The sequence below is a fragment of the Festucalex cinctus genome, chromosome 8, assembly GCF_051991245.1.
Source record: "Festucalex cinctus isolate MCC-2025b chromosome 8, RoL_Fcin_1.0, whole genome shotgun sequence".
Lineage (NCBI taxonomy): Eukaryota > Metazoa > Chordata > Actinopteri > Syngnathiformes > Syngnathidae > Festucalex > Festucalex cinctus.
Window position 1 is genome coordinate 14013083 of NC_135418.1, and position 27601 is coordinate 14040683.

Genomic DNA, 27601 nt, shown 5'->3' on the forward strand with positions numbered 1-27601 from the left:
TATACTTTAGAATAATTTATTCAGATTTCAAAATTGAAATTATATCAGGGTGAGTGGGTAAGAAAAGAATTTCTGTAAAGCTTGGCAGGGCCATCCCGAATCTTGATGACCTTGTGTAAGGCGCTACAAGCTCAATTCAAAGCACTGGCCCGTTTCCTGACATCAACACAAGAAAGATTGTAAATATACATGGGGAGCAAGGTCTCAACACTGAAAAAAATATATACTTTTTTAAAAATCTGAAAATAAAGTCTTAATGCCGCAAGATTATCCACACACAGTACGCCTTTAACAATAATAGCACTATCTTCATTTGTAAGGTACAAAATAACTTATTGCTTTATTGTAAGTTAAAAAGTTACAGTGTAGGTGTCCAGCAGTAGTTTTGCGTCACGTCCCAGATGGTCTGACAGGAATGACTGGCTGGATGAGGAAGTGGCTTCAAGTGTCTTGCTATGCTCAACATGAAACAAGGCTGAACAAACAGGTCACTTGTTTTGTTTTGTTTTTTGTTTTTTTTGCACATGTTGAATTTGTTCCAGCGTTTGCCTTTGCCTTCCAGCCAGCGTTTGCCTCCATCGAGACCCTTTTATCAGAGCCGACTGGGACCAGACCCTGTTACATTTCATGTTCCCTGCCCAAATCCCCCTCCACCCAAGATTACATGGAGCAGCAACTGTATATAATCAACAATTATGCGGAGGAGCACAAAGCCATGAATACAAAATAAGAGATGTGAGGGAAGCAGTGAGACAAAAATGGAACAGGGAGATCGTATCAGTACCAAATACAGGCAACCATTGGTTGCCAAAAGTCATTCCATATCATACTTTGATGTGGACTCGCTCACACACACACTTAGACGCATTCACATGCACCTTCAATCGTGATAAGAGAACAGAACATTATTGTGATGTTTTTGTTTTTTTACATTTCTCAGAGAATGTCCTTCATTTATTTTCACGGTGCCTCACCGTGTAAACACATCAAAAGGGAAAAAAATGAAATGAAGTGAATGGCGAAAAAAATAAAATAAAAACACAACCCAGCAAAGCCCTGATTTTTCCGGTTTAAGATTACTCCATCAACGTTGTCCATCCATTAAGTAGTTTTCATGCAGATGAAAGAAAAAAAAAAAAACATAGCTGCTGCTTCCAAAAAAGCATTCAAAACATGGTGACTTTGAAAAAGAACAAAAATGCTGAACATATTTGTCTTAACAACAGTGCCACGCTGCGTCAATGCTGGAGAGGAATGGCCAAAGACGTACACAAGAACCTTGTTTACTCTTATGTAAGTAGTGAGATGACCACATATCATTTCATATCGATGACTTCCAGTGAAGGAGAAGTTGACCCTCTCCAAATCAACCAATTACATGCCAGCTGGTTCAGTAGTCCCTCACCCGCCCTTCCCGTTCATCCCAAAAGTCTATGTACAATATCTTACAGGAAGACGTAAAAACATTGCTTTAAAACCAATAACAGAATAAAATACCTCACAGATCATCATGTTATGTCAATATTAATAACAATATTACAAAGGTTTGTTTTTCAAGACTATCAAAATATACATTTTTTTTCCCATATTTCCATGATGCTTAGAAAAATGACTCGTCGTTGATTTGTTCTTTGTATGTTAAAAAGGATTTTTGAGGAAAACGCTTCGTGCTTGGTGTTTTATCGGAAACAGCTCTCAAGGATTTCAAGATGCAACATAACACAGTGAGGTACAGTAAAAATTAGAAAAAATAGTCCTTTGTGGCTTTGTCAAAAATGACAAAGGTGTCACCACAGCTTTTTTTTTTTTTTTTTTTTTTTTTTTTCAGTTTCAAAAGAATATTGTTGGGGTCAAATGAAGATCCGGATGAGGACACGCTGGGATATTATGTTCTTGTGAGATTAGTACAGCAAAAACAGAGTTCAGTTTTTTTGTTTTTTTTAAAAAGATATTCAGTCGGTGGGTTTAGCCACAGGACAGCCAGGCGGAGCTGCAGCCAGCCAATCAGGTTGTGCCGCCAAAGGGCACTCAGCATTTGATTGGCTCATCAGCAGAAGAGAAGCCCCCAAATCATGACCTGAGTCATCTCAGTGGTAGCCATTCGTGAACGCAGTAGCAATCAGAGGACCCTGAGGAAACAAAAATCAACAAACAGATTGATTGCATAGCACAAACAAAGACCAGCATTCAGGCATGTACGGTGGATATAAAAAGTCTACACACCCCTGTTCAAATGCCCAGTTTCTGTGACATTAAATGAAATGAGACCAAGATGAAAATTTTAATTAGTTTTTCCCACCATTATGACTTATAACCTCAGACTATGTGCAATGGTGGAGTTAGGGTTGCTCAATTATGGGGAAAAAATAATAATCACGATTATTTTGGAAATAATTGAAATCACGATTATTCAAACGATTTTTTTATTTAATATTATTATTATTTATTATTATTTTTTGGCACAAAACAAGAAAATGTTTAAGCATTTAAAAATATTAAGACCAATTTAAAAAAGTAAATAGAAACACTATAATTACATATCTTCCTTTTCGACCAAAGAGAATTTATTTATTTATTTATTTATTTATTTATTTATTTATATTGGCAAAAACATGAAGTTGGAGTGCAAGCTTGTGCACTGTGCAGTAAGACGATCATTTATTATTTGGTACAAAACAAGAAAATGTTTACACAAAATATTAAAACCAATTTTAAAAAAAATAGAAATACTATAATTATGTAAGTTCCTTTTGGACCAAACAGAATTTATAATAATACATATTTAGAATAATAAGTGGAGTTCATGCAGGAGATTGATGTACGCAAAGTACATTTTTTATAAGGAATTGCAAGAAAATCTCCACTTGTGGATGATGTAAAGTCACTGAGGAGTGGGCACATTTAGACCTTCTTGCACCCCTGCATGAAAATCACGACACATCCATTTTTATGCCCAAACGCAGGTGAGCTGTATACAGAAATGAAAAACTGAGTGTTGTTGAAAAGAACAGTGAGCAAATATTGCTGTTGAAAAAACTTGCATTTAAAAAAACTTTTGATTTATCTTTCTCATTTATTTCACATCATAATAAACCTGGCATTTGCTTTGCGTAGACTTTTATATCCACTGTTTTCAAGCAGAATTAGTGACGTACCCCTATACCATGGCCGAACCCTGTGCTGGGGGCGGGGCTAGCCGCGCTGATGTAGCCGCTTACTCCTGAGTCCTGATTTGCTGCAGCATACAAATCAGCCATTGGTCCAGGGCTGCTGGTACTCAGAAATCCAGCTGTGCGAGAAGGGGTGGCGCCTGGACAGCAGAGGTGATAGGTCAAGCTTGAACAATCGGGTCTACTGCTTTCTTCTGCAAGTGTTTCGTTCAAAGCAAGGTCTTAATTTAACCAATGCTAGTGCATAGACTTAAATTCTCTGCCACGTACACACCTCTAACGACTGCTGCTGCCGCCGCTGCCATTGGTCCGTATGCAGTCAAGGGAATAGCTATGTGACAAAAACAACACACAAGAAGCTTAAACAGTGGCTCAAATATTAATCAATCATCAGAATTAAATAAAACCGAAATCAAATCGAGCATTGGTTTCTTTACAACAATGTTGAGAAGGATGTGGTTTCTGAGTGAAAGGTGCAAGTAGAAATTACGCTCACTAGGGGGCAGTATGAAGACAGCTACAGAAGTCAACTTGTACTTGTTCTTAACATTTTTGAGGGCCTGGACCATAGATATCTATAAGAATACTAAATGGCTCGGGCATGCTGTGAGCCAATGAGAGGTATGTGGTCATAGGGCGGCCATTTTAGGATAGGGATGATCGATCACTCATAACATTACAGTCGATGGAGGATGGACTTTGAAATAACTGCAGATTGCTCAACTCTCCCAAATTCTCCACCAATTTTCATTTTTGTTGTTGGATATGACACAAACAACTACTGTGGTGTTTTTTTATTTATTTATTATTATTTTTTTAATCATAAAAATGTTTGTAATAAACCAATCCGTTTGTAGATCCGTCAAGAATTCAGTGAGTTACGACTCGAATATTTCAGTGGGTTTATCATCCACCTTACCACCGACAACACTGATCAGTCCCCTGTCCTAAGATGGCCGACCAGTGACGACACTGCTGGATAGAAGATCTGCTTTTAGACAACCATATACCGGTAGATAGATATCTATGTCCTTGGACCCCCATGCTTATTTTAAATTGACCTTGAGGACCCTCTACTCCCCACCCAATCTGGGGTTTAGGGAGGCAATTTAATAGACGACCACTGAAACACTTGTGGGCCTCGTAATTTCAAAAGAATGCAGATCATGTTAACTTTGCATTATAAGCAGTAACTTTAACAATGCAAATGGGAATGAGGTCTCTTATTAAAATAAGAAACAAATTGCAGATGTGAAACAAGAGAGAAAAAAAGTCCTGGTACCCTCTGTAAATTTAGGTAGATCTCAGTTATAGTTGAGTAAATAATACTATTTCTAATAGGGATAGGTTAGTACCAATACTAGGTATCGGACTGATACCCAGCCATATTCCAAGGTATCAGTACTCGCGAGGGTGGTCAATACAAGAATCAGCCACACTCTTGTGGCTGTTTTACCATAAGGAACTAGAAATTAAAATAATAGAAAATTTCCATTAATTTCATTTATTTTTAAGGAAAATGCTTTATTGGGATATATAGGACTTACTTTAAAATTACCTGTCATTGTTTGTTTTTTTTAGGGAAATTTTATGCATCAAAAGTATTAGTGGTATCGGTACTTGGTATCGGTATTGTTTAATAATAATAATAATAATAATAATAATAATAACTCGAGAGTTGAGTACTCGGACTAGTATCGGTCCGAGAAAAAAATATCCCTAGTAATTTGCATGAATGTCATAGTATTGTTTTAAAAATATTTTTTTTCCCACTGAAACTATGCAGTTACCCCAAGGACCATTTGGGGTCCACGGACACATCGTCAAGAAACACTGGTCTACTCTAAAAGCCGAGCCAGCGTTTTTGTTTTTTGTTTTTTAACATTCTGTTGGTCACGGGAAGCAATTTCTACAGAATTAACATCATGTATAAATCTACCTGATCATCCTTGTTGCAAATAGGCAGATATTTAGGATGGGATGTTTGTTAAATCCAATATCACAACAAGTAAGTAAGTGTGGAATAGCTCCAAACCTGTAGTCTTTTTTTTATATACAAGATCTTTTCCCTCATACACTCATCAAAAAAACCAAAAAAAAATCAGTATGGGACCATAACTCCTGTTTAGGTAGCAATACTGATCAGGGATCAGTTTACAATTGATCTCAGTCAGCATTAAGTCAAACATTGTGATTTGACTTTTAGCTATGAAATATATTCTGTACCTACTGACCTGTCAGCTCAGGGGGGTGGGAAGATGTCAGGAGGGGGGTCCTCTCTAAATGGAATTCTAGAAACAGAGAAGGTCAAGAGAGAGCGCTCTGTAAATACAGTCACCATCCACAAGCCGCACTACACAGCCACAGCGGGACACGAACATCAGGACGAGAGCATAACGTTTTATGTGAAAACATCTATTGTGGGGCAAGGCAGGAAGGTGGGAACAGAGGAAGAGGAGGCGCCATTCAGCCAGAGGACACAAGGTTACATAAGTCAATAAAATAAACAGAGCAAAAGATTTGAGCGGAGCCATGAGAAAGTGAAGACAGTCGGTTTTGAAGACATTTATAGAAGATTACGGTGACTAGTGTTAAAAGTGTGACCACACACTCCACCGGAGGCTCCTTTGTATAAAACTGGAGCATGTGTGTGTGTGCCCTCACGCGGCCTTCCAACACATTTCATGACCTCAGTACTCTTTACAGCTGAATCCACTACATGCCACAACCCGCATCCTTTGGCTTTTCTTCTCGGCGACTCGCCTGTGCAAAGTGAAAATGGGTGTACACACGCTCACCTGGGAACTGGTAGGCGTAACCAGGCGTAATTCCAGAGTAACTACGGCTGGTGTAGGTGGTGGTCTGGAAACTTGGGTAGCCTTGTCAGCAAAAAAAAATAAAAAATGAAAACATTTAGCAATGATGAGAACAATATGCCATGTGCTACTCAGTTTTGCAAACATTTATCTTTTATATATCAATACAGCTGGTCCAACCACAACTCTAACTGTCCACTAGAGGGAAGCAAACAACTGCTAATTATTTCCATTATGCTTTTTTCCAGTGGATGACAAGGTACATTGTTTTGTAGATTAATACGAAAAACATCAAAGATGATGATTATTAGATAACTGTATATCTAAAACAAATGTGTTACATCCTATGACATAAGTACAAAAAAAAAACATTCAAGCATTTTATATACTGCTTATTCACATTAGGATGCAAGTGCAAAACACCTTGAAGGTAGTTCAAGTTGTTAGTCGTACCAAGCATTCCGATGCCCAGCATGAAGGCGTCCATCCCATAGGGCATCACTCTGGATCGACCTCTGGCTGAACTTGTTGGCGTCATCACCTCCTTTGGTTGTGCTTTCTTACACTCGACCTACAGCACACAAGAAATATCAGTACAGCGACGCTAAAATGAAATTACAAAAGCAAGCCAGTTATGAATATCTGCACACATACGTTTAGAAATTTTACAAACACGCATTCTAATGTACAATATTTTCACAATTTAACCAGGGCAATCTATTGTCAGCCTAATATGTTTGTTTATTGATTTTTATTGTATTTATTTATTTATTTTACAAACCAAAAGGAAAAAAACTGAAGAAAAACAATGATATTATGAAATAATTTGAAAAACCTCCCCTTATGAGCGCAACTATATGGTAAGGAAAGGCCTAACACTCACAAACTCCAAAATACTGTGGCAATTGTTTTTGATATTTTCAGAGTTTGTTGTGGACATGAGTAGAGATGTGCATGTGAATTTTGGAGACGATTCATAGCATTTCCGTGTCATTAAGTGACCTTTAGATGTTGCACATGTACAGTTGTGCTGATATGTTTACATACCCGTAGAGTAAAATAAAATACTATGTTAAGTATATTGTCAGTGTGTATCAAAATGTATTAAAAACACAAGAACAATTATTATCAAAGCAGAATTAGAGATAACACTAAATACATAAATAATATCTCACAGTTGTACCTCATATTGTGGGTTTCTTGTAAAGCTACTTAGGTGTGTTTTTTTTTTCTCAGCTTGCCTACCATTTTGTTGTTGATCTCGTGGAAATGAATCTCACACACTTTCTCCACCACATCTTCATTCTCAAAGGTGACAAAACCAAAGCCTGGAAGATACAAAAAAACACTCTTGTAATGTCTTATTGTCTGTTTAAAAAATAAAATAAAATTAAAACATTTTTTTTTAAAAAGGTGGTAAAAGTAGAGATCTTCTTAAAAAATATATATACTTTGCATAGGCTTACAGAAAATGTAAAAAAATAAAAATAAATGTTCAAGATTAATTTTGATGGTGTTAAATATATCAGGTCCGATGAGCCGATCGAACAAATTTGAACAGGAAATGGGTCCCAATCTTGCTTCCAAGGAGGAACAAGACTATTATAGGCTGATGACATGCAGACAAGAATAGACTGGACAGGAGTGACGGCCGTCCATGAAAGCTGTCCTCACCCTTCATCACAGCTCTTTTCTAAGGCAGGGAGGCAGCAACATGAAACCAACGTCACATTGCTCCCTTGTCAATCAGCTGTTGTTGATGTGGTGGTTCTTCAACACCTGAATTAACCTCTACCAGCCACACCCCTTGTTTCCCCCCACTTGACTCATCTATATGACCTCCTTGCTTCCTTCCTTTCCTTCCCTCTTATTCCTCACTTATCTCATTAAGTTCCATCCTCTCCTGAAACCATTCTGACCCTTTATTGCGACCCTCAGCGGGCGCAGTACTTTATCCACGCTGGGAGAGGACGGAGATAAATGAAGTAGGGAGGAGTAGAGGGTGCAAAGGCACATGAATATGCCTGGAGATTTTTTTTTTCTCTTATTCTCCCTCGAGGACTTCTCATAAGGTCCTGCACAATTACTTTAATTTGTGTACGTGTGGGTGTGTGATGCTCTTTACGCACCTCTGTGTCTGTTGGTTGTTTTGTCGAACATAAGCATGGCATCGTCGACCTGTGAGAACAAAGCAAAGGCTTGGATGGGCTTCAACGTCAACACACATCATTACGCAGCATGGGGTGCCATTGTCCCTCTTTAGCATTGGAGCAAGAGGGGAAAACAGATGGAGCGGGTGGAGGGACAGGGAGGGGTAACAGGTGACAAAGGAGAAAAGACAGAATGAGGTCCCAAAAAAAAGTGATGACCGCTCTGTGTGCGCGTGCGTGTGTAACTTGAAACCCACACTTTTTCAGGAAGGACCACGAATAATCACAAGATACTTTAGGAAATTCTTTCCTCTTTTATCCTCTCATTCGTTCACTTGCTGCTCGTCTTTGTCTACAAAGTTTACAATTGCCTTGGAGACGGTGTAAAGAATTTCAATTAGAAGAACACGGCTCCCCCAACCTCATTTCAATAGGAGGAAAGGGGGAGAGAAATGTGAAACAGTAATGCTGAATAATGTGGGGATCAAAAGAGGAGAAAGTTTTGACTGAACATGGAAAATTTGCTGACAAACACTTTACATCTGAAAAAGAGTGAACAAGGGCCTTTGTCAACATGCACTCCTTTTCTTCTCCTTCTCCTGCTACTTTCCTCCTTTCCCTCCTCCACTGCTCTATTCATATTCCTCCTCCTCCCCTTTTTCACCACCACTTCCCCCAACCACCATCAGCCCGCCTGCCCTTCGCTGGCAGGAAAATTTTGAAGCTTCTGACGATGTCGGGACCACTCATGTAGTCTGGTCTTAAGGGCAGTTTACAAACGGGTTCAACTAAAACTGAATTAGTTGCTTGTTTTTGCAATATTCAGACCAGATACTCACATTAAATAAATGCCAATGATGTAGCCTAAAAATAAAGACTACCATAATGTAGGTCTATGGCATTTTAAAATTTTCAAAAACCTTTTGAAAATAGAGGTCAAAGTTTAAAATGCAAACATTCAAAGGCACATCACTCTCTGAACATGCGTCGTCACATTACAGCCACAAAAGTTATGGTAGCTAGCTAGCAGTAGTAGCTAGCGATTTATCGATTTTTGATCCAAATCGCAATTCCAGAAAATACGATCATGTGATCGCTAAAGCATCTTTTTTTTTTTTCCCCCAGCATTCGTTCCTATCTGACCAAGAATCTGTTGTATCAACTATAATCTCACACATCAACGCTGACTTCCTTTTCTGTGGCATGCTGCTCGTGACCAATAGTTAGTAAACTAGTTGCAATATTTGGTATTAATGCGGCGCACCGGAGGACAAGCTATGAGATGCACTTGCGAGCTGGCGCAGCTAAACATCCTCCCATGGTACAGATAGCTACTCTCCTCTTAACTGAACTCTTAATCATATGTCTCTTAACTCATTTATTCCCAAAAACGTATAAATATGTTCTATTTTAAATGCTTTAAGTGTCCCAAAGACGTATTTATACTTTTTTTTAATACTAGAGCAGACAGAAGGCTTTGATGCAGCCTCTGAACTGCAGAGAATGGGTGAAGCAATGGTAGTATTACAAAAACCGCCAGCAGGTGGCAGCAGAGTATAAGAGCCAGGGCCTTGTTGCAAACAAACTCATTTCCCCCACAGTTCTAAACATATTTGTGAAAAATTATGAAACTTAGCTATATTCTAATGCTAGTTTCTGCAAAACGGAAGCAGATAGAAATATACTTTATTTTCCCAATGAAAGAAGAGACTCTAATCTATCTTTTGGTTGCTATGTTATTATAGCAATAGAACATAATATTCTCTGGTCATTGCAAAATCAGTCAAAATCCAGTAAAACAGCTGGGAGCGAAGGGGGTTGAAAACGGCTGGGAGTGGTAACTAATCCTTTCATCTAGGGCAGTAAATTTACATTAAGGGAGAAAACAACCGGCTAGGAACAGAATATTAGCAGGTAAATTAATAAGTGACTAGAGATAGAAAATAATAGTACAGCGACAAAGTAAGCAGACCCCACCAAAACCCGGAAATGAATCAGTTACACCATCCAGTACAAGGCCAAGGTCAAAAATACATAATGTCACAAATTAAATATTTACAATATCAGTTATTTATTTGCATTTGTTTGCTTTATTTTGAACCCTAGAGTGCTAATTTATGAAATCTAAGTTTTAAGTAATTTAGCTTTGCTAAGGGAATATGTTAAATTTACTTCATTACACCGAAGAAAAAGCGTACATATACATGAAAATTCTAAATTTGAGTGAAAATAAACAGAGAATAATAAATCTTTCTTTCTACCTCCTATAACAGGAAATGAAGGAATGTTTGCTTTTCACATTTAAATAACTAGATACTTCCATTAAAAGTTTACACTTAATTTCTTGACAATAGAAACCGTTACTATGGGTTTCAATTGATACCATGATATGAATTTTAGGCCATATCGTTCTGCTCTCAGTCTCCATTTGAAGTTCGTCAATGTATGACAAAAATATGAAAAACGTCCGTACATTATTAAAATACAAGTAGCTTTTAATTTTTGGATGATATAATGTAATGTTCTGGCATATTTGTAAATGTTACTGTAAAAAGTGAACATTGGCCCGGATCTTCATTTGGGAAAAAAAAGAAAATCGTAAATCGAAATCACAATATCTGTCAGATAAATCACAATTCAATCTGCAATCCTGAAATCATCCCACTCTAGTAGTAGCATTAGTGCGTCTAACGCATCTGAACGTGTGCATTTTTTACACATTGCCACTGTGTCCAGCAGTGTCATTGCTTACTAAGTGAAAAGAGAGAAGAAGAAAAAAACTACTGGCATGGTAAGCACATTTGTGTTTTCAGTTATTTTTGCAGGTCAATGGGAATCATTTTGCCAACAATGTCATTTGTAGGTGAATATGCAAAGACACGTCCTGACTGTGCCGTAGTCACATGGCGACACAGGTGGAAAATGACTACATGTCTATTTTCATTAAGCTGCAACAGCGCTGAAATTCAAACCAGTGTAACGTGAGTGGCGGAGGCATCGGGATGACCAGGCCGTCTGATTTCTAACCCTTACTTCAGATGACGAACACACTCGCCACGTCTGTGTTTGTCCCAACACATTTGAAAAAGTTTGCAAGCTCGATGTGGTGATGATGGAAATGGAGAGGACCTTGCTTCTGCAGTCTCCATGACCCTTTTGACACCCATCTATCTCAATATAGCACCCCCCGCCATCACACAATTCCCCCTAGTCCCGCAGTCCTTCATTGAGTTTATTCTGTCCTCCCCTACTCTACGCTCTTCCAAACTCAATGACACAGCAGAGAGCCCAGGGAACAGGACGGTAAGTAGACAGCTGCAAGCCAACATGTTATCATAAGACTAGAGTTACATGAGCAGTTTCAGCCCTTGTTAGCATCAGAACCATTTATGCTAGGTTAGCATGGTATGCGGCTTTTTACGCGGAGGCCAAATTCTTCACACAAACACACAAAAAGCCTGAGGTGGAAGCTAAAAGGACATGATAATAAAGATGGCAAACCACTGAATTCCCACAGAAGACAACGTTGCACTCTTACGCTAAAGTGACTTGTCACGTGTATGATCTTATGGTGCGGTCGCACACCAGCTCCTTGCCCTTGCCAAACCCAATAAAAAGACGATCTCCAATGTCCACTACCCAGGGTGCTGTAAGACAATCTGATTGGATAGCTGTGGGAGGACTGAGATTGGCTTAGCAGCAGCAGCTCAGTCTCTAACTACTCAGCGCTGCACCAGCGTCATTATTCTCAAGAAGATTGATAGACGTGACAAGATGAGGGTCACCTGAAAAGTAGTCATGAATACTAGTATTCCATTTTTTAGTACAGAACAAGAACAAGAACTCAACAAAGACTACATTCCATTACATTACATTACATTACATGCAGTCAGACCAGACCAGAATAAATAAAAATAATAATAAAAACCAGAATAAGACTACCCCTGTATTTCCCCTTTCTAACCTGAATATTTGGTCATATAAACGCGAACGAGGTATCACCTTTGAAAGGAAGTTTTCTGCGCACGCTCTATTCACAATTAATCTTGTTCTTTTCAGTATTGTAGTTACTTGTAGGCTACGCACGGCAGCCATCTTACGTTGCCACTCGCTAAGGGAACTTAACTTGAATACATTAATTTCTACGTGCCGTTTTCATGTTTTTTTTCTGTTTCTACTGCTAAAATGCCACAGTGTGTAATGTGTATAGACACAAATGCGTGTATACTGTATGGATCCGTGTGTCTGGTGCGCAACCCAGCAGAAATACATTAAAAAAAAAAAAAAAAGGCAAACAAAAATGGCGAACTAGTGGCGTAATGATGTGGTTTAGATCGGGATATGTGTATACGGGAGTAGAGCTATCCACTCACTCATGTGAACAACAGGTGATCCCGAATGTTTTAAAAAATGGATATTTGACTTTAACCCGAATATTGCCTGCATGTAAACAGTCATAGTAGATTACAAAGTGTGGTGCTCACATTTTTCCCCCCTGCTCTCTCCTCACATCTCCCTCTTTCATCCTTGCACTCTCTCTCCGGACAGCTCTCAAAACAGGCCAGCAGACAAAGTGTTCAGTCAAGCCTCCTAATTGTTGGCTCATATGGGTGAGTGGAGTCCCAACTTTTCCCGTCTGCCTTGTCCATGCTGCATTTTTTCTTTTAACTCTGCCATTCTGTTCCCCATCGACAACTAATGTGTATCCAGGGTTGTGATTCTACTCAAGAATTTTTGCAGTCATTTTGTCTCTGTGGTGCTTAACAGAGAGTTCAGAGAGGAATGATGAAAAGCCCGAAACGGGGATTTCCTTTAGACCATAACTGACTGTGTGAAATGTTAATGATTGAATTACTTAACTTATGAATTTCAGGTCAAAACAAATCTCGGCTCATACAGCCGGCCTTGGTTAAAGAAGGGATGTGGTCTAAACTCTGCTTTGGGTCCAGGCAGATTACAGAGGGCTTTCACCTTGGGATTCAGACTCACATACTGAAAGTCTGAATACAAACATGGCCGCTACAGGCTACAAGATATTAACATACAGGAGCTAACATTTGTTCAGTATGGATCCCGCAAATTAACTCACACATCTGACATATCAGATGAACACCCATTTCCCCACACTCTGATGAAGCAGAGTAGTATAGATGTGCTTTCAGAAGTATGTTTAAAGAAACAAACTTCAGTATGCATCAAAGATTTACAGAAATTGCTGTGTATTCTGTGTTTTCTTTTTGAGGCGGTGCCACAGTATGAAAATAAACAGGACACTGCGTCCCCACTCCATCCCAACCTGCACCTTGTAACCAGGCTCAGATAATAAACAAGAAATACCTCCTGCTCAGCAGGAATGCACTGTGGGATTGGCGCTACGCATGATACAGCTTCAGTCTCATGTGTCCAAACAGTCCAAATATTCTCGTATTCTGGGGGAATCTGTGCTGTCTTTGATATAAAGAGTGTGTAACCACCAGGGAAAAGTGATTCGTCTCAGGGCTGCAGACATTTTTGGGAACATTCAAGAAACCATGACACGACACAAGCACCTGTGAAGTGAGTTTGCAAGTGTCACATGTAATCCAGATTGACTGCAACCCACAACACAACGAATCATATGTTTTCAAGTCAACAAACTAAATAATTCTTTGGGGTTTTTAAAAACCTGCAAAACCAAATGGAAACACTGTAACGTGCAAGGCCTGTAGAAGGACATATCAGTTTGTAAAGAAACTCTTATGAGCATGCGTGTCTGTTTGCCCTCTCAAGTTATCCAATGCTGTTTTTTGACTGTCCTCTTTGTTTACACGAAAACAAGCAACTAAAAACGAGAATAACACGTGGCCAAAATGAAACCTGAAAGAATAACAGTGCGCATGTACACCAACTGCTTATCCAAAAACAGATTATGAAAACTCCTCATGTGCGAATTTGAATTGTGCAAGTACTTCTGGAGAACAGCTATGTAAGTACTGTAGTTTGATGCAGATGTGTAAATCAGAAAATAAAAATGAAAAGCATTAACAACAGAGAAGTGCTGTGTGTTAACATTATTTACATAATGACAATCAGTGTATTACGTTGTATTGTAAGTGCTTTTTACCTTCGTCACCCATATTTTGTTTTCTCGCAGTAAACTAACATTTAAGTGAAACTAGGGCTGCCTGCAACTAACAATTACTTCAGTAATCGATTAATCTGTCAATTATTTTTTTTGATCAATCACTGAATTGGATTTTTAAAACGTTTAAATTTCCATCCCTTTTTCAAAAGCTGATTTTTTTTGTCGAAGTGACATTAAAAAAAATTAACTGGGAATGCTGAAAGCATCCCACATGTTCTTCGGATTTTTATTCTCCTCACAACTCCCACATAATACTTCCGATTTATACAGTTCAAATTTTAACCTACTTGAAACAATCTCACCTTCCGTGGTATATATCGGCTGATTCCGTAATACTTAGAGTACTCACACAATTTCACAATAAATATCAACTTTTCCCTATTCATTTTCAATGGGACTGACATTGAACTTTTTCTAAGTCCCACTTTCCAAGCCCACTTCCATACATACAACTGATCATCATTACCAGCTCTCTGATACTGCTCAGTGGCGCACTTGGTTAAGTAAACAGGAGGCGAGGATTTGAATCCCACCTTCACCAGATTCCAATTCAAGTTTTCTTTTTATTCATTTGTCATTCAGCTCCAAGTTACTACTTAAAATTTATTAGTAATACTACTACTACTTCTACTACTGCCCCTACTACTACTAGTAGTAGTAGTAATTAATAGTTAATTCCTTTGCAATTTTCACAGAATTTATCCTTCAATTTCCTTCATAACCATTCAGCTTAGCATTCAGCTATCAGCATTCCCACACAATTTCTGCAGAAATTGCACTTAATCTAGTTATTTATATATATATTTTCCCAGAGTAATAGCAATTGTTTTAATTTGGTTCAAAACGAAGATAATCTGTCAACCTTTCATGGAGGACTATTGAAATCGGAGAATATTTACTGTTGAGGAGCTGAAATTCGGACCATTTGGACAACTGGGACACAAAAAAGATACGCAAACAATTCATTAATTATCAAAAAATATTATCGATGAACTTGATAACCCTCTGAAACCATTTCACTCGTTCATCGGCACTCCAATGACCATTATTTGAAAGCAATACTGTGCAGGTTTGATAGTTGAGCATCCTTTACAAATGTGTACCCTACGGAACTGAACAAAACTGCTTGGTCGTTAAAAAGGCTGAAGACGACTTCATTTGAATCAAATCAGCGCCTTAAATATGCTTAAAAGCCTGACTCATATGCCAAGTGAGAAAAACAACATATTAGGCCTTTAGCACAAAACAATGTCCAATTTTAGATTATTTAGCAGACTTTTTTTTGACAACAGAACCCAGTAACATTTCTTGGATCACTGACTGCCAGTTCTGCCCTCTTTGTCTACACAAATGTATGCAAGCTCACCTCTGCTCAAAGCCAAAACTGTGCCACTGTCACACTCGCCTCTTTCCATTCATGCAAATGCACTTCTCACCCCCCCCCCCCCCCCCAAAAAAAAAAAACACAACAACACTGGATTACTGTGGGACAATGGGTAAAAGCAGGTCACCACAGCAACAAGCTATGTGTGTGTGTACGTGTTGGAGAAGCGCATCTGCGGTATTGAGTTTTGGGGTAAAATGTGATGTGTTTCGTGTGTGGTGGGGGGGGTTAAAGAAGCAGCTGTTGCATTTGGTTAGTTAATAAAGAAAAGCCTCAAGTCCTAAAAGAGTCTCAGCCCCGCGCCCCCGTGCAAAATACACTCAGCCAAAAAGTAAAAAGTATGCAGCCTGGATACTTTGGTGCATTTGGTATTTTCCACTCCACTATTCAAGCTCACATTTCTTCCTCGCCATCCCAACATTCCTCCTTTTCTCTGCCCTTCAACCCTTCCTAGTTCCCCTCCCTCTCGCTCTATGGGGGGTTGCTTCTTCCCTTTCAGTCCCCCGCCATCTCCCTCACCCTCCCCTCATTGCTTTTCTCCCCTCTTCCTCCCTCTCTCTAGCCACGCATCTGTCTCCACAGCATGTTCGCCTTGCACCATATTTCACTCAAAGAAGCCGCACACTAAGTGAGATGATTTTAAAAAATGTACAAGATCAGACAGAAATGTTATCTATCACAGGTGTGCGGTCTAGTCACCAGATTTCTTTCGAGCTTACCTTTCCAAACTGGTCGAAATATTGCTTCACGTCTTCAAGGGTGGTGTTGACCGACAGTCCTCCGACAAAGATCTTCTTTGTTCGGGTGACCAACTAGAAGCACACAAAAGGAGCAAAGCATTGTTTATTATGCTACTTTTTGCTATTTCTGAAAACATTCAGGCTGAAATGTGCTGAATTTTAGCAGCGCGCGCAGGCTAACACATGCTGCGTGTGTCCATTCATATAAGTGTGCAAATATGTCAATGTGTGTGAGTGGGAGGGGTGAGGCCGGTGGTCAGGATGGGGGAGGGCGGGGTCAGGGTGACAGGGTCACAGTGTCAGGCTGGTCAAGTGGATTGCCGCCCCTCCTCCATCATGTGACCGACGCTAATCCTAACCAATCGGAGCTGAGCGATTACGGGTGACATCACTCCGCCTTTCATGCGCACTCACCTTAGGCTGAGCACGGCGAGGAAAAGCCACTTTTGGGTCGATCTGTGTGGGAGACAGGAGGGAAGATTCCTTGTATTTAGTCATATATACATAATAGCAAACACTTTTTCACCGTACTGATTGCGTTGTAACTTATTAGTAAACTGTGAATGCTAGATTTCTACTGAAGCAGCAAACTAGTAGTGTATTTGAAGATTTTGAGTGGCTGACATCCCAAAATAATTTCTAAAATTTTAATCTAATATTTTGGGTGTTGGAAAAGGTAGTGCCAGCAGTTTAAACAGAGAAAATATCTCCTAAATATTAACCCCAAATTCCTATTCCTACCTTGGCCAAATATAAGTCAAAGAAAGTGAAGTGTATTTGTATCTTCTGGTTGGGAATCAAACAAGAACGTCTCCAAAGGTTCTTAAAAATAATACATTTTGAAAATATTGTGCTTTTTCATTTCATTTTTTACAGTTTGATTCATATGGATGTTTAATTCCAGTTTTTCCTGACTGTAAAACAACCACTAGAGGTTACAAGTTGCAACACCTCGAAATAAGGCCTAGTATCGGACAGATACCGATACTTGGTATCGGTACTTACCCATCTTTACGGATTCATAACCCTGGTAAATGACTATATTAATGAAAATCAATCTTTTTCACCATTCTACCACCTTTAAATTCTTTAAATTTGAAAATTTAAACAATGGAAAAGATTTATCGAAATAAAGTTTTGCACACTGGTATTTATCTGTTACAATAAGTGTCTTTACTGTCTTCACATAAATGTTTTATTATTAATAATTAGCAAACAAATCAATTCCAAAACTTTACTCCATCAATCCCATAATCCCTTCCCCCCATTTTGAGGCAGAATTTTTTGTCAAATAAGTTTTGTGGTTGACTTAGCCATTTTTTTCCGCAGCCCTAACAATAGCTATAAAATAATAGCTTCAAAACACAATGAATATCCCTGTAACATAAGAATAAGCATATGAATATTTTTCCCTCAAAACTGCAGTTTTAGGACCCTTAAAATTCAAAAAAATAAACTGTATGTTAAACTACAATTTAAGTTCCTGCGTGCCATGAATGTAAAAACGAATTCATCCTCCAAGAGTGTTCAGTTCTCCAAGAAACACGCTGTAGTTAAGTCACTGAGCGCATATGAAGGGCAACACGTCCAGAAATAGAACATATGCTAATGCTCAAGTATGTATATGTACAGTAGACCCTTGTTGATGCAATCTCCCCAAACATCCAAACACATGGGCGTGGTGAACAAGATACACATTAGGGCGTGAACACATTGGCTTAACTGTAATATTCTTAATAAACAAATTTGACTTGACACCAAACTTGACAAGAGTATAGCATTCTGGAATGTACAACGAACATGCGTGTAATATTCAGATTTTCAGAAGGATTGCTCACACTGACAAATCCAGACAACCTCCATTTAGGATTAACAAGATTTGATGTATCCATATTTTGCCCCTCTGGAATGTTCGAGCAGTGGTCAAGGTTATAGATAAAATTAGAAGCAAATGAGTTTTGAATGAGCTGGCGTGTAATAATGCTAAATATGCAAAGCCCAGTCTGGCATTTTAAATTTGCGTGGAATCTTGTGTTATTCTCACTCAAGCCAACAAGAGATGATTTTTAGGTCACAGAACCTTGTAGTGTATTAAGGTCTTAGGCTTCCATCTTTGTTCTAATAATTGGATGTGTGAAGAGAAACCCCTTGTGTCTCACACAGGCATTGAATTTATATTGGCAACCAAAAGGAGCCTATCAAAGAGCCAGACAGACAACACGCACTCGGAAAGCGAGCAATGCGCACGATACGAGAGCGAGCAAGCTTTTCTTCTATATTCAGACAATGTATTCATCTCTCTCCTGTGATAATTCCTGTCTTCTGATGCCAACACTTCAGATCAAAATATCCTTGGAGGACCTTTAAGTGTCTTTGCGGCCACTTGGACAGCACAAGCCTTGGTAACTACCATGCAGCAGCCGTGCCCTTGGGAGGGATTGCCGGCCGACTTTGCAGCTTCAAGTAAGACAAGGACAAGAAGCGTTGTGTCACCTCCAGCTGGTTCGAGCCTCGAGACAGCGTACACCAAGGTGACAAGGACACGCACTATTGGCGACAGGAAGTGACCACATGACATTCCTTCCAGTATTCCAATCTGATATCTAACATAGGATTACCAGCTTTATGATTACATGTGCCAACCAGCTTCTCATTTTGCAAATGTTCTCAATAAATATACCATCCTCCTTGATATGAGTGGTTTAGGGATCGATGGTTACAGATAGACCATTTTTGGAATTTTGACCAATATTGGCATCTGGCTTTTTTTTTTTTTTTAAACAAATCTGAAAGGCAAAAAGAGACCGGTTTAACACTGTGAAAACTTCAGGGAACTATTTATCTAAGGGTCACTGGCAGATAAGCATTTCACCAGATTCAGCCTGTTAATTTATTCTAAAAAAAAAAAAAAAAAACATAAAATATTTATTAGTCATAATTATTTACTACTATCTACAATTTTACCAATTATCTACAATTTAGTATATCCCTGTCGCACAACTCGAACCACTTAATATTTTCATCGACTTAAATCAAAGTTCTGAGGCTAACAATTAGCCATCGAAACTAAACAAGCTAGCTCAGGTAATACCACATAATGTCCAAATATGACCACTACATACCAGTTGCTAAAAGGGTAAATAAGTCTCAAATTGGTTATTTTTTATTCATCATCGGATAAACTCATCCATTATGGACCCATAAATTTTTAGGGCCTTCAGAAATCTCTGCACCTGAAATTAAAACTAAGATACAGTAAGTGGAATTTTAACATTTACTTGTTCTGTTGTTGTTTGAAAACTATTTACTGTAGAAAACTACAGGGACTTATTTATGTGTTTAAGTTTTCATTTAACTTTTTAAGACATGACCCTGGGAGTTAAAATTTTATGTTTAAATTTTAAAACAAAGATTTTGTGATCTACGATTAAAAAAAAATGCAACATTTTGCAAACGTGAAAAGCAGTTCAATTAAAATATGTTTAAAGACATTTTAACAAAGTTAAGAGGTGTTTTTACGCCAATATCTTCCTTTTTTTTTTTTTTTTTTTTTTTGAAAATGAATGCGGGCTCTAAATATTGATTATCGTCCCCCTTGACTACTAATAACCAGCATCGGAATCGGCCCTGAAACAAAAAACAACATATCGGTCGACCTCTAGAGTGGTTTGACAAAAATGACCCAAAATTCAATATGTAACTACATGGAGCAAAGGTCACACAGAACTCTGAAGTGTAACACGCTAACAGAATAACTAATCTGTGATTATGTGAATGTAAGACAAAAATTTCCAATTGGAAGAGGGAGATCACGCGGCAATGTTTCTTCATGGCAAAAGTGCTCACTAAAAAACACAACAATTTGGATCCAGCTTATTTGCAGGTTGGCGTATGGGAAGAGAGGGAATAGACCCCATTAATTACTTATTTTAATAGTCACAGGACTACATGTATTTGTATCTTCTAAATGTAATGATACAGTCCAGACCTCTGAAATGAATGTCATTCGGTGTGAGCCTTTGACTAAATTTATTCAAAATAAAATTAATGAAAAACGTGATTACTTGTTAATTTTAGTGGTGTGGGAAAATCTCTTTGAACGTACTCGTGTGAATGTAACATAAATGATAAGGGGCTCTTAGAGTAAAAACAGCCTACAATACAGATGGTTACCGTACCAACTATGACTAGGTTAGGCTTAATGCATCTTATTGTAGTGCTACTTTGGCTACTACAGTCATGCCATGCTGTTAAAAAATCATTCCACTTCAGCGAGAAAACAGAATGCATCTAACATGTCATTTCTACGACTGGCTGTTCTCAGAGGAAGGCTATGATAAATGAAAACTAAAGCATCTATTAAGACTGCTGAATTAGCCTTGAGGGAGACAGACAGGCCACAAAAGCAAAAGTAAAATGGCTTAGCCAGGTCACTGTTTGCAACACTCAGAAATAGCTCTTCACATCTTGAACAGAGAGGCTTGACATTTGAGAAGTGTCTCGACCATGTAACAGTCAACTAGTGAAAATGTGTCTAATCGTGTCCACTGTGAGAAGAAAGCAATTCTTCCTCAAAAGAGTTATAACTGAGTGTTCTCGTAATGCTCTGACTAACACCCTGCTTCATAACACCCAACCTGTGCTCCAGCTATGCAGCAAAGTGACGGCAATATGATTTTTTTTTTTTTTTTTTTTTTTAGTAGCTTAGCTTTTAGGACTAATCTACAACCAATAGTCACCTCACATGGCCCAGCGTGTTCACCAGTGTAACAGACTGAAAAACAAAAACATTTGTTTTTAAAATATAGCCTCAAACTAAAGCATAAAATACCTGGTGCACCAAAAAACAACTCCCATCCGGTAACCTAATGGGTAAAATAAAAATAGGGGAGTGAATAAAGAAGAAAATGCACAGGGAGAAGGAGAAAGCATTCATTTGGAAAACAGAGTCGGCTCATGAGAAAGTGGGCCTGTCCAGTGTAGCGGTGCAGCGGGGCCGTCCCAGCAGGCAGCCCCTCTGATTTCATTAATTAACAGGACAAAGAGTACAAAACAGATGGGCCCGTAGAGGAACTAGGGCTCCCGTGCTACCCCCACAGGCCCACATACTGGAGTATATACACAAGCATCTTGATAATGTAGCACCAACGTACATACCCATGCTTTGACTCGCTCATTACTGCACCTCCACAAGTATCGTGCGAGCAACTTCTTTGAACAAAATGGCAAACAAAAGGCACCACTCTCTGGTATTATCACGTTTAATCATAACAACAAACAGCTATGGGCAAAATGAGAAAAAAAGTATAGAGAAAGACTTGGTTTGTACCCAGCAGGGCCAGTCTGCACACAGTGCACAGCTCAACAATGGCACAAGTAATTATTTAACGAAGCTTACTAATGAGGACCCCCCGCCCCAAATCTACCAAACCAAACCGCGATGCCATTGTAAGCCAATGAGATCCTTGCTTTGCCAGGCCGGGCAATCGGGCATGCGTGCTAAGCTAACGGTGGCGTGCGCCTGTAGCGCCTGGATCCACTTTCACAGCCCGTCCAGGCTTTATCCGCACATCTGAGGCCGTGCATGGCCCTCGGAAGCCCAATCCAGTTTGTTTCCTTCAATCCGATTAGTTGCTTTTCAGATCTATACTAATTACAGAAATCCTCCCACCCTCCTCTTCTCTTCCACCTCCTCCATCCCCCTTGTTCAAGTCTTGACCACGTCAGCAGTAACCGCTAATCTCCAGTAGAGCTCGGGCCAACAGCCAGGCTCTGCTAACCAGGTGTTAGACCAGTAGAGAAGTGCACTGCCATCGGTGCACGGCAGCTGCTTCAAAGCGTATGCACTTTCAGTGTGGCTGCAGATGAAAGCATTAGGCCATGCGACCAATAGCAAAATATATATATATATATAAAATCAACAACACTGCACCTTAGTTGGTCTAAAGGGCTAAAAAGTCATATTTCCTCTGCTAAGGATGCGGTGCTGTAGTCACTGCATGTTTGTAGTCTTGCGTCAAAATTCCTTAAATCAATTTGTAAGGAAGTTTGTGGACAGCTTCTCAAAGACCCAGGATTCTTTTTTTTTTTTCTCAAATAGCGTGAATGATATTTTGACATGTGTCAGTGCATTTCTAGTTTAAGACTTATTTAATAAATGATGCTCAATGTCCCAGATAATTTTCAGCTTAAATAAAAATATTTTAATTTATGAATCAAATTAGTCAATTGCACCATTCATCAGTCATACGGATGTGTGGATGTGCCAATGTAAAGTAAACATTTTTGACTGACAAATACGTTAACAACTGACAAGCAAATCTGTCTCAACGTACCTGTGAATACATTTAAACACAAAAACATACACATAAATACATTTAAATATATTTACACAGTTTTAAATGTATTTGCACATACTTGTAGGCTAAATGCTAAATCCTCAGCATTTTTTCCTATAATGCCAAGTGGTATTGACTTGCACATGAGCATACCTTGTGGCATTATGTGAAAAATGCCAAACAGAAATCATGCAATGCAGACATAATAAATCGCAAAATTACGAATAAACTGTGTTTAGATACTTAATTATTGAACATATTGGTATAACATAGACTAAATGCTAAAAAACAAAGCAAACAAAAAAACAAATTTGTGTGTAAATCAATACCCTGTAGCATAGCAAATGCAGCTTTTGCATTTACCCTACAAGTACATTTGAATGTATTTGCAAATGTAATTTATGAGTAAACTGTGTTTATGTACAGTTGCAGTAATTCATTTATGAGCACATTGATAAAATGTAGGCTGAATGCAATTTTTTATATTTTTTAATTCTTGCTTGTGAATACGCAAGTCAATACACTGTAGCATTATGGGGGGGGGGCTAAGTTTTTGTATTCAGCATACAAGTATGTTCGAACATACTTGTTCGAACGCATTTATATTCAAACGTACTTGTACATACATTTGAATGTATTTAAATATGTTAGAAATTATTTTCCAATCCAAAATGTTGACTCCACATTGGCAGTTTCACACTTCCGCAGAATCATGCAAACTAAGCATTAATGATCCAAAAATCATCCAAACATATTGTATAAGACAACTATTAGTCATAACACAGGAATCTAAAATAATTTGGACTAAATCCATGTTTAGACAAAGTGGAGGGGGAAAAAAAATACTGATCTCACCCCTTCTCTTTCCTCTAACTGCTTCCAGTGAAGTATTTCTCCCGAGAAAACAAAAACCAGTTGTGCCCTTCTGCTGTGTCCAGAAAACAGCACACTGCTGCCCTACGGCCGTTTTCTGTCCTGGCAGGAAATCTAACCAGCAACAACCTCTCTAAAAACAATACATGACCTCCAATTTGTTGTCCTTTTAGTAGAGTTTCAGTGTTCAATCCAAATTCCACAAGTCTCCCATCTTCTAATAGAAAGCTGGATGTGAACAAAACTGTAAATGTTTAATACCACACATAAGCGGATGTGTCCGCAGTGTTACGGACCTTGCACCTGTGAATGTAGTTTACTTACAAAGGCGGCAGCACTCTGCTGATATCTCCTATCCTTGTCATATGTTATACCTTAAAGCATTTTTTTCCCACACACCAAAGGTTTGGGTTCATTTGGAGACGGCTTCAGATGATGTTTACTCGTTCCACTAAGGAATGTTTGTCTTTCATGTAATTTCTATCAAACAGAGAGCTGTCGGGTCTTCAAGCGTCATGTAAAACTCAAATATTGATACACGTAAATTGTCAATTATGTCTCTTAGATTTCATGTCTTACTCTTAAGAAGTAGCTGTAATAGTGAAGTTGTAAAACATGTTAACTGACAGTGTTTAATATCTTTTGCAAATTTGAGATTTTAATAAAACAACCGATATTTATATAAAAAAAAAAAAAAAAAAAAAGCCATTTAAACATTTGATTGAAGACGAAGCTACCTTCTCTGTTGTCTTTTTGGATGACTACACAATGTTCACCGAACGAGTTTAAGAATGTGTATGTCACAAACTAATTGTTTAGCTTTTTTACTATACAGGGTGTTTCATCAATTTTGGCATCATTTTAGATTCAAATGTGATCAGGGTTAATGAAACTAACAATGTTGAACAATATAAGATTCATCCCACCAAATTAGAATTAAAAAAATAATAATAATAAAGGTATGTTATCTGTTCAACATGTACTCTACCTGAGACATGTCAATTCAGTACCCCAGATATTCTTCACCCAAATACAAACATTATGTTTATTGACTTTGCCATTCAAATGAAAAGTGGCCTCATAACTGAAAACAAGATTTTCCTCGAATTCCCCTTCTTCAAGTTTCTCTTTTATAGCACCCCAAAATTGTTTGTTTTTGCTTGTCCTCCGTCGTTATGGCCTGAAAATCGGCTATGAAATTCACATATCTATTTGAGTTTTTCCTTCAAATTTGGAAGAATGAATATAGTTCAACATCAAGACTGTTTAGTTTCATTAACCTTGACCTTCTGTCATATGTACATCTCAAATCATAGCAAATTTTATGAAACACCCTGTTTCAAATACACATTCCACCTTTAAACACGCATTCACATCACACAAATACTGTACGCGCGTGGATGAGCTCTCAAACAGTAGTTTGACATTTCAAATAACACTTTACACTTACATGGAAATTGCTTCCACACTTAAAATACAAAACATTATGAGGAAAACACTGCTGTGTCAGATGAACTCCCAGCAGAGCACTCCCCCAGATATGCTACTTTGCAAATGCATTCAGATACTTTCAAACTCTTTCGATAATATCTTCAATTCACATACTAGCAAACAGGAAGCGTAATTATTGTGTTTGTCCATCCATAGCCCTACTACACGCACACACACGCATAAAGTTGGTCTTAAATGAATGCAAAATAGCTGAGAAGTTGTTATGGCGACATAAATCCCAACAGGCTGTGTACTTTACAGCACTGTCTCCAGTGCCTGGCGTCACCCCCGGCAACAGGCTTGCTCCAACAACTAACCAACACTACCTTTCTCCACCCTTGGGCCCATGCTGTGCCACTCATTTTCACTCTCAAATCATCCTATTGTTATGTGTGCACATGAGGTTCGGATAGGCTGGCAACGCCCAATCTACATGACCAAGACAGCAACATTCGCACCTTCATAGAGATTTAAATGGGAGTGTCACAGCATCACACACGCAGGTTGTGTGTGACACATTTCTGAACATTGTTGAGCGCCCACACGTTACATGTGTAGGAGGGGAAATTACAGGAACAGTGTCAGTAATTAAAACTGAACTAGCAGCCACTCTGACATTCACAACAGTCACTCTGCAACCCTTTTCTTTTCCCGACATTTTTTTTCCTCTCATTGAAGACCACAAGAAAATGTTTTCTACCAAAGAAAAAGTTGCAGCATAAACACCGCGAGGGTTTTGCAGGGGGCTCCGACCCCATTCAGGTCCCCCAGGTAACCATGGCGATGAAGACCAAGAAAGAACGCTTTCATGTTGGCGCCGTGAACCAGGATTTGTAGGGGGAAATGAGCACAGAGAAGGGATGAGGAGGGGGAGGAGGTTGCTCCAAAACCAACTCCTCAACTTTACAAGCCATACGGTGGCTGGCTAGATGCACTGAGGGCGAAAACACGCAACACACATTTGGAAAAGTTACAACAGTGGGTGGCACCATAACTAAAAGAAGTGAGACTCACTGTTTTGGAGTCCAGCTCATGTCTGTTTTGGGCCAGCACCTTTTCTACGCCGGCCTGGTCCGCGTATGTGACGAACCCGAAACCCCTGGAAGGGATAATAAAGAATAGTACTTAAACTTAAATCTCCCTTAAGTACAAGAATAGAACTTGCATAGTTCCAATTCAGCGATTGGACGATGGGGTGCACACGCCTCCTTCTTACCTCGACCTTCTGGTGAGGGGATCTCGCATCACCATACACTCCTTCACCTCTCCAAATTTGCAGAAGTAGTCCTTCAAGCCCTCTGCAACATTGCAATCATTTTACTTGTGAGATGATGGAAAGGACAATTTATACATCTAAACATTAAGCATATAGCAGCTCTTTAAGGACCCACATAACCAACACTGCACTTGATGGTAATTGTTGTTTGGACACCATTGCAGTCAGTATGATAATAAGATGTGGGGGGCGGGGAAGGGGGGCATAGTGGCGGGAATAAACAGTGTGCTGCGCGCATGGCTCCTGCGAGGGTGCACGGAGAGCTGCAGTAAGCAAAACAACACGCCAGCGTGGCCATCAATGTGTAAACTTGCGAAGGCATGATCGATCGTTACATATAAGACGTTGTTTTAGAGAAAAAGCACACAAGTCGCTCAGTGTGTCTCCATGATTTTGCAGCGTTAATCTCCTCGCGTCTCGGCAAGACTAAATCCTAAGAGCTGATCCTCAATGAACAGAAAGGCATGCGTTGAACTATTTACAGTTTATTTGCAACTGAATGGAATATGCGAGCGTAAACACGCACACATTCGACTGTGGTGTGCGTGTGTGTAAAGTAGCGTGCGGGACAGCTCACCTTGTGTCGTCTGCCAACTCAGACCCCCGATGAACATTTTGCTGAATGGGAGAAACACAAGCAGTAAGTCACATAGGGAAACGCGTGTTCTAGCAAAGCACAACACAGCAGCGGTATGAGAATTGAAAAGTGGGGTCGGTGCGTGCCATATAAGCATCATTAAAGTAAGACGAAAGCATCGGCCATGTTGCGAAGTCACCAATGGGCCAGTGGGGCCGTTATAATCCCCAAGAGGACGAGAAGGGTGACTAAATAAAGGGAGCGATTTTTTTCCGTTGATGGTGCAGAAGTTGGAGTAAAATGTGGCCTCCCGGAGGACGATGGATGTGGAAATAAAAAGAGAGCGTCTCCTCCGCTCAGTGGATCCATCCCACACACACAGAAACACGCACACACGGCGTGCTTGTCTTTTGTCTCGGCTCCGCTCCCGCACTCAACTCAACTTAAAAGTCCAAGGTGAACTCGAACCGGGCCGGATCGGCCGGGCCAAGGCGGAGGCTTTTTACCAGGGGTCGTGGGGGGAGTTGTCCGTGACGGACGACAGGCTGCTCGGGCTCCCTTCCGTGTCCATGCCGCTCTCCGCTGCTGTATTCCCGCACTGAGAGAAGGCGAGGAGAGCCAGTGAAGCTCCGCCGCTTGCTGCTCCAGACTCAGGGGCGGGC

General features: G+C 39.4%; 1 protein-coding gene across 4 annotated transcripts; it reads right to left on the reverse strand.

Annotated features, from left to right (window-relative positions):
* LOC144023357 (RNA-binding protein Musashi homolog 1-like) lies at window positions 1-27601 on the reverse strand. 4 transcript variants are annotated; one of them, XM_077528671.1, is made up of 14 exons: window positions 27446-27601; window positions 26940-26980; window positions 26303-26384; window positions 26101-26185; window positions 16799-16840; window positions 16364-16456; window positions 8116-8164; window positions 7232-7314; window positions 6440-6557; window positions 5969-6049; window positions 5405-5461; window positions 3445-3501; window positions 3156-3310; window positions 1-2129 (listed from the first exon to the last, which is right to left on the reverse strand). In XM_077528671.1, exons 1-14 carry the CDS (start codon window positions 27508-27510, stop codon window positions 2088-2090), a joined length of 1050 nt encoding a protein of 349 aa, XP_077384797.1. In that variant the 5' UTR covers window positions 27511-27601; the 3' UTR covers window positions 1-2087. The 4 variants fall into 4 exon arrangements, with proteins under 4 accessions (XP_077384797.1, XP_077384796.1, XP_077384799.1 ...); XM_077528670.1 differs by having other exon boundaries at window positions 6410-6557; XM_077528673.1 differs by lacking the exon at window positions 5405-5461.